Here is an 8,102-nt window from a genome sequence, read left to right as displayed (position 1 = left end):
ACTATTCGATTTTGTACTTTCTAATATAAGGTGTTTAAAGAACAAATCATATCACATGAAACAGCACAGATGAAGAGCGTATTTATTGTTGTAATATGTGCAATACTTTAATTTCATCTCAGCTTTGTTCTCTCAGGTGGTCTTTTCCTGGGACATTGTCATATTTCAGGCTGCACACACAGGTCTTTGTACACAGTTTCCACAGTGTGGCAGACTTGTTTGAGCTCAGTTTCTAAATTATTGATCTTCTCGATCTTCTCTGAGAACTCCTGTAGCTTCTCCTGAATGAGCTTGTTATGGTGATCATAAATCTGATACATCCTTTCTTCCAACTTCTCAACCAGATCTGACACCTTGAAGGCAAAAGTTAAGTATTCTTTAGGAACTAAACAGGAATAGAAATGAAGTATTTATTCTAAATAGGCCCTTTCTGTGTGTTTCTGCAATACTTTCCTCTTAGAGGTGGTAAAAAAAAAGCTGCTCTCTTATCTTAAGATAATGGAGTAGAAAAAATACAAGCTATTTTTAATCTACATTTGCAAAAAGGCTCAGCCCTGAAACAAAGAATGAGCATCCTCTAAATGGTCAGATTTCTGTGGGTTTTACTCAAGCTCACCGTGATGGTTAGCCTGGAGGAGTACTGATGCTAAAGCTCAAATTGCAGGAATAAGAAATCTGGGACTGAATGTTACCCCCAGTTTATCTTTGGAGAGAGAATGATTCTGGTTTTAGCCCATGGGCGAGAACACCCTCTACCTTAAAGAAAACTCTGTAGCAACCGGCCCTGCCCAACAAACTGTTGTGCTCCTACTATCGTCCAAGCAGTTTCTCAAAAGTCTGACACTTCTGGCTAGTTGTTACTCAAGGCTTTCTACCTTCATCTTGAGGCTGTCTCTGAAGTTGCTCATGAGCGTGTGGTCCTTCTGCCTGCTTTCATTGATGCTGTCAATCAGCTGCTGGGCCCTTTTTTGTAAAGTTTCGATGCTGGCATCCAGAGCTGCAAAGAAACTTGATGTCTTCCCATCCAAGGTTTCAGGGTGGCTGTCTGCATTGGAGACTGACAGCGAAGGGCTAGAAAATCTATGCCTGGATGACAGAAGGGAAAGAGCAGAATGCCTGTTTAAGGGGGGGTTGGATGGGGGCATATCTCAAGAGAGGGAAGCCAGCATGGTGTGGTGGAAAGAACAGGTGGCCAGAATTCAAAAGACCTGAGTTTAAGTCTTTCCTGCCGCTATGTGACCTTGAGTGATTCATTTCCCCTCTCAAAGCCTCAATTTCCTCCTCTTATAGCTGAATGAATCAGTCTAGATTCCTAAGAACCTTCTAATGTTGTCATTATGTGACAGTGACATTGGTACAAATCTGGGGATGGAGAAGGAATTAAAGGAAATCCTTCAGGTTCTGGGGCTTTTGCCCCTATCCCCACCCTTCTCTGCTCTTTCTTTGCTTAGACCTTGAAATGAAAGAAAATGAGAGTTACCAATAGAAATCCTGCTCAAACTGCTCATACCCAAAAATCACTCCTATATGAGAAAAATATCTCATGATGGCATCTTTCCTCTGACTCAAAGCAAATGGAAGAAGTTTGGATTAATTCAGTGATTTCAAATTTGTCCATAAAACAAAAGACCAAATCAGATGTTCCCAGAAATCATGTTTATTTTACTAGCATCTCCCATGGGGATCTATTCTTTTATATTTAATTTTTCTTAATACTAAGGCAGCTGCATGTTAATCAGGATGCTAATTAATCACAAGCCTCTCTGTGCTGCATTCGCCAATTAAGCTTAATAAAGAAAATGAATCCTCTCCTTCCCCATTTCCTTAGTGGGTTCTGTTGAGGTGGCATGGATAGAGTCCAGGGAAGGAAGCCCACATGCAAAGGCCTTTATGCTGACATCCTTGTGCATGGAGGGCTGTGAGCTGAGGCTCAATCAATCGCTGCTGCATTAATGTATTCTAGTCTGTCCTCAGGATCTCCTTCAATCCCTAATGCTGTTGGAAGGATTAGGACATCCAGTTCCACAGCCTTGCCTGTGCTGGCATTCCGCCTGCGGAAATAGTGGTGGGAACAGGCCTCAGTAAACCAAGCCATCTGTTAAGGTAAAGTTGTGATTGGCTGGAGTGGAAGCCAGAGAAGCCTGCTGTGATTAGCTTTGTCGCTTTTCACAGAAATACAAGTAAACAATACACATGCCACTTACGAACACCGCGGGCAGCAACCCTCAAGAGGCATGGCCAGTTAATCAAACATTCGAGGAGGAACAAGACAAAATCTTCAGCTCTAGGCACAATGATGTTCCTCTGAAACACTTCCAGGAGAGAGAGGAGGGGGATGGAGGGCCTAGGCCTGAGTACACAGCTTTCATCATAAAATAAACTAAATCATTTTGCTAAGCATTTGATATCCACCGTTCTTATATAACTTGTTGAAGTTGTGAGAGAATGTCTGAGAAAAAAATTCACTGCCTTTTAATGGAGATTTGTGCTTAAACTCAGATTCACAGCATTCCAGAGCTAGAGGGAACATTAAAGATAATTTAGAGATGCAGAATGGTAGAGTAGAAAGAGTGCTGGACTAGGATCATAAAATCAAAAACCAGCTCCAACACTAACTCCTGTGACTGTCCACAAGTCATTTCACTTTGTCACAAGATCATAGCTCTAGAGCTGTAAGGGACCTTAGAAGTTGTCTGGTCTAACATCCTATATTTTACAGATGAGGAAATTGAAGTCCATGAAAGGTAAATGACCTGGCTAAGGCCTGTGGGAGAGCTGAGATTTGAACTCAAGTCCTATAACTTCAAATTCAATGCTCTTTACCCTGGACAGTACTTAATTTGAACCCAGCTCCATATAAGAACACAGAATGTCAAAAATGGAAGGAGTCTCCCAGAATTCTTTCCATTAGTAAGCCCAAAGACAATCCAACTTGTTCTCTTCCTCCTATTCAGTTCTGAATTTGGTGATATGGAACCTGGGCACAAAGCTTGATTCTTTCATGTGCCTCTTTCTGTCCCCTCCTGCTTCAACCACTCTAATTTAGGCCATCAGCACCTTCTGCCTTCATTAATTGGCCTTCTTACCTCTAGGCTCTCCCTTCTCCCAACCCCTTCTTCACACTACAGCCTGAGTAATTTTCTAATGAATGCTCATAGTCATTACTCCTGTATTAACAAACTTTTGCTGCATTTCCCATTTCCTACCAAATAAAGTATAAAATCTATAAACCTGATATTCAAGATCCTCCACAATCTGGCTCCAAGCCACCTTTCCAGGTATATCTCAAACGACTTCTTTTCAGGAACTCTTCATTCCTTGTTAAGTACTTCTGTCTCCTACCTTAGGTTGTACCTTATTTCTTTTGGCTGAAATCCCTCCCTTGCTTCTCAGCCCAACTCGGCTATTATCTCCTCATGAGTCCTTCCCTCACAACTCCCACTCAAGCTAAAAGTGATCTTTTTTTTCCATACAGATTTCCCTCATGGTCTCCTTTGCACTTACTTCATTTTCCCTGATATGTTAATGTGACTTTGTCCTCTTTGGATTGTAAGCTTCTTGAGAAAAGGGTCATATTCTTTTTCTCTTTTCCTGAATACAGTATTTTCATAATTTTTCAGTTACTTTAACAATGATTCATCATTCTTACACAATTCTCGTCCCTTCTTTGGCCTGCTACAGACATTTCTTGGGAACAACATATACCATTGCACCAGTGAGCATGATTTGGCACCAGGTTTTGCCCAAGGGGGTTCCTAACAGAGACTGGACCTGAGAAGGACCTGCATTACCACTTAGTCCTGAAATACAGACCTCAGTGCAGAATTAGAGAAGCCTTCAGGAATTCTTACCTTCTCTGTACCTCACAAGGTGAGTTGCTTTTCTCCAAATCAGACAAGATAGAAGGCCCTGCTTGATCCTGATCCTGTTCCTTATTTTTGAGGTCCTGTTCAGACATGACAGTCTATAAAAAATGGGAAACAAATTCTCAGAGAAAGTACCCAAGGTTACACGGCTGGATATTATATTTGTGTCAAGTAATATTTAATTAATGCTCTCCTGGCATTAAGGGATACAGATAATGCCCCTACCTTCTTCCCCCTCCAATCAGACCATTCCAAGGAATAGGGAAAAGATGTTTAATTACTGCTTTTATTGGGATTTTCTGTCCGTTATTTGTTTTGCATGGCAGAGTGGCACAAGGCTTAGGTTCAGTGTGATGAAGTGGGGGTGGGGGAGTGGGGTCGGAGGTCAGTTCCTCTCTCAGCATCAGTGAGGAACAGATCATCCTGAACTTAAGTTGGAGTCCAGACACATTTGTTTGAGCCCAACTTGTCTCGCCAGAATGCTTAGGTCTGGGGCTGGACTGAGGTAGGCTTTGCTGTTTCCCCAGGTTCTAGGATAGGAGGCTGAAGTTATTGTTTTGGGGGAGGGCATGGCTATGTGTCCTGGCTTTAGGGCAAAGGTGGAGCTGCTGGCTTCTCAGACTGGGATGAGTGCATTTTTCCTTGGCACTTAGACAGGGTCCTCTGGCTCTGGGCTGGGGCTGCTGGCTTTTAGAAGGATAGGAACTCCTGCTCCCCTGGGTTGGGGTAGGATTGTCATATGGGGGGGCCTCAACACCTAGCTCTTGGGCTGTTAGCTCTGGGGGGGCTACGAGAGATCTGGTAATGGCCAGCCCAGGGGCAAGACAGCTTCTTGGGGGACGGGGATGGACTCGACTCTGGGGCTGCAGCGACTATTTAGGGAGAAATTTAGGGAGAAAAGGGGTTTCTGGTGGCTTTTTTGGGGGGATTTGGGGGTCTCTCCCCACCCAGGGATAGGGGTTGCATGTCCTTTCCCGCCTTGGGGGAGCTGAGGGTGTCAGCTTCCGGCAGAGACGAGGGTTTCAAGTGCCCCCTCCCCCCAAGCTTTTGAGGATGAGGGTTTCAGGTGTCCCCCTCCCCCATCGCTGAGCTTGTCAGCCTGGGCAGGGAGGAGGATTTCGAGTCCCCCGCCTGCTGCTTTCCCGTCACACCTCCGGCCTCCCTCGGTCAGTTGGTCAGTTTGTCAGTCTGTGGATCAGTCGGGTCGTCCGTCCTTCCGCTGGGCCGCGCTTCTGACCCTGGAGGCTCCTTGGACAATGGGGCGTCCCGTGGGGTGGGGATCGGGGGTCCCGCCCTGGGTCCGGAACAAAGCAGTGGGGTCAGAGACCAGGCTGAGGGCAGAGCACATACCCCTCTCAAGGCGTCGGGCCTTCCCGCCTTTCCGCCGTGGCCAAGTGCGCATGCGCCTCCGCTCCTCCGCGCTGCCGCGTGCGCGCTAAAGTTTATACTGCGGCTTTCCTCCACTCGGTGTGCCGCGCGCCAAGGCTGCCCCGCCCCTTCCTTTACTGGGGCGCGCGCCGCCCCCTTCCGCGCCGCCGCGTGCGCGCCAAGGCTGCCCCGCCCCCTTCTTTACTGGGGCGCGCGCCGCCGCCCTTCCTCGCCACCGCGCGCTCGCCGAGGTTGCCCCGCCCCGCCCCGCCCCCTTAGTGTAGTGCGTGCCCCCTCCTCACTACCCCCCCTCCAGGGTTAGTGCCCGTCAGGGCGGGGCTTCCTTCCCCGACTGCGATACCGCCCACCGCTTTAGCCTCGAAAACTGCTTTTCAAAACTTTCCCCCCCCATCCCGCCCCAGAAGGGGGCGTCCCGTTCGTCCTTCGCGGATCCAGCTCCCCCTCCGGGCCTCAGCTTCCTCCTCAGTAAAACGGGGCGGGGCTAGATGAGGCGACGTCTCCGCCGTCATCCCTGGAGGGCCGCGCTGCCCGGGGTCTTCTCTTTGCACCCCCAGCACCTCGCCGTGCGGTGAACAGAGCTGGGGCGGAGCGAGCGTTTGTGGAATTGGAGGGAATTGGGCTGTTTGGGGCCTTTTATTAATCCAAAGTCAAATGAAGAAACACTTATCCGGCGTTCAGCTCCTGCGGAACACGCGGCAGCCGTTCTGTAGCGGGCCGCGAGGGGGCGCCGCAGGCGCGAAGGCCAGCTCCCTTTCGGCTCCATTCGTCCTGGTCAGTTGTGGGACCCTGGGCAAGGGTCCTCAACTGCCCCGTCCTGGGCAAGGGTCCTCAACTGCCCCGTCTCCTCAACTGCCCCGTCTTGGGCAAGGGTCCTCAACTGCCCCGTCTCCTCAACTGCCCCGTCCTGGGCAAGGGTCCTCAACTGCCCCGTCTCCTCAACTGCCCCGTCCTGGGCAAGGGTCCTCAACTGCCCCGTCCTGGGCAAGGGTCCTCAACTGCCTCATCAAGCTGTGGTGAGGATAAAATAAGATAGTATTTGGGAAGCGTCGGGCACATGGAGGGCATGCTAGCTATTAAGAGCATATAAATATTAATAATGATTATATGTAAGAAATATACTTCACATATTATAGCATGTAAATACTAGCCGTTATTATTATATCCTTTTCAACAAATACTAAACGCCTACTACGTACAGTGCCCCCACAGACACATACACCTGACATATCATAAGAGCTAGGCGCTGCTTCCTAGGAATATCCTTTGCCACTTTATACCCAAACACACACACACACACACACACACACACACACACACACACACACACACCAAACAGAAGGTAAACTTCTAGAGAGCAAAGACTATCTTACTACTAAAATTCTGTCTCCAGAGTCTAGCATAGTCCTGGGCACATTGTCCTGGGCACATAGTCCTGGGCACATAGTCCTTAACGAATGTTTGATGATTGATTAATAGGAACTTCCTGCTGTGATGTGGTTCCAGGACTGGGATGGCTCTGTCTCTGGGAAGGGCAAGCTTCACACAGATTCATGGGCTGTAAAAAGGTGTTAAATCCACTGAGAGAAAGGCACTAATCATAGAGTCAGCGAAGGCTTGCTTTCCTTTTCCCCAAAAGGAGCACTAGACAGGCAGATGTGGCACATCCCCCACCCCCAGCTCCCTACCCCCATCTCAAAAATCTCAATAAGAGTACCCCAAAAAGTTTTGAAAAAGAAAAAACAGGATGCAGAGTAACACCTTCAGGCTTTTAAACAAGTTCGTTAACCTGTCTGGCTTCTGTTTCCTCATCCATAAAATGAAGTAGTTGAGCTAGGTGCTCTCCAAGGTCCTTTCTAACTCTGAGACTGAGGATTCTCTTTCTCAAGATGCCATAATGATTCTTATCATTTCCCACCTGGCTGCTCTCCTGGACTTCATCCCTGTCTTGAGAAATTCATCTTTCCTGCAAGATCTCATCAGCTCTGAAACTCTCACCTTCTCCGTAACCCTTGTTCCTTGGGCTCCTCCCTCTCTCTGATTGGAGAAGGTAGAGGAAATATATGTGAGATATTCCATTTCCTTCATTAAAGGAGGGGCTCTGACTAACCATATCATCATTTCCCATCCTGCTGCAAGATTTCATCATCCTCAAAACCAGAGGTAGGGTACCTGCAGCCTCAAAGCTACCTGTGGCGCTCTAGGTCCTCAAGTGCAGCCCTTTGACTGAATCCAAACTTTGCAGAACAAATCCCCTTAATAAAAGGATTTGTTCTGTAAAACTTGGACTCAATCTCCACCCCTGCTCTAGACCCAATTATCCTCTCTCTTCCTCCTCCCCCTTTAGATTGTCAACCTCCATTAGACTGTCTTTTGCCTTCATATCCCAGGTGCTTAACACAGTGCCTGGCACACTCTATAATAATTGCTTACTTACTTGACTGATTGTCATATGATTGTTTGTGGACAAGGAACCACTATCATTGGATTGGGGCTGCTGGATTTCTGTAAGGTAGACTAAAATAGCTAGGACTGTGGCCTTCACATTTTGTTCCTTAAGGGAAAACACAGACAGGAGCCATATCAAGAAAGGATTCTAAGTGTCAGCTATTATGAACCTAGTTGAACTGGTAACTTGAGAGGAGGAAAATGATTTCCAATGCTCTGTTTTATACTTTGTCTTGCTACATAGTTTATGATCCAGAGATGGGGCATATGCACATACCCCACCCTTTACTTATTTTCCAGGAGCTATGAATACAATGTTTTGGGAATTTTCTCCTGATATTCTGAAGATCTGTGAGGAGACTGAGGAGGAAATTTATGTGATGACTAGAAGCAGATGGAGCC

At 47.2% G+C, this 8,102-nt stretch overlaps 1 protein-coding gene across 1 annotated transcript; it reads right to left on the bottom strand.

Moving 5' to 3' along the window:
• Positions 1-66: 66 nt before the first annotated feature.
• Positions 67-5,345, bottom strand: SYCE2 (synaptonemal complex central element protein 2). Its single transcript, XM_072602197.1, has 4 exons — positions 5,104-5,345; positions 3,852-3,964; positions 876-1,086; positions 67-353 (listed from the first exon to the last, which is right to left on the bottom strand). Exons 1-4 carry the CDS (start codon positions 5,266-5,268, stop codon positions 159-161), a joined length of 684 nt encoding a protein of 227 aa, XP_072458298.1. The 5' UTR covers positions 5,269-5,345; the 3' UTR covers positions 67-158.
• Between the last annotated feature and the right edge of the window lie 2,757 nt (positions 5,346-8,102).

Source organism: Notamacropus eugenii, chromosome 4 (assembly GCF_028372415.1).
Source record: "Notamacropus eugenii isolate mMacEug1 chromosome 4, mMacEug1.pri_v2, whole genome shotgun sequence".
Classification (NCBI taxonomy): Eukaryota; Metazoa; Chordata; class Mammalia; order Diprotodontia; family Macropodidae; genus Notamacropus; species Notamacropus eugenii.
The sequence above is the reverse complement of the archived record's forward strand: the minus strand, read 5'-3'. Positions and strand labels throughout refer to the sequence as shown.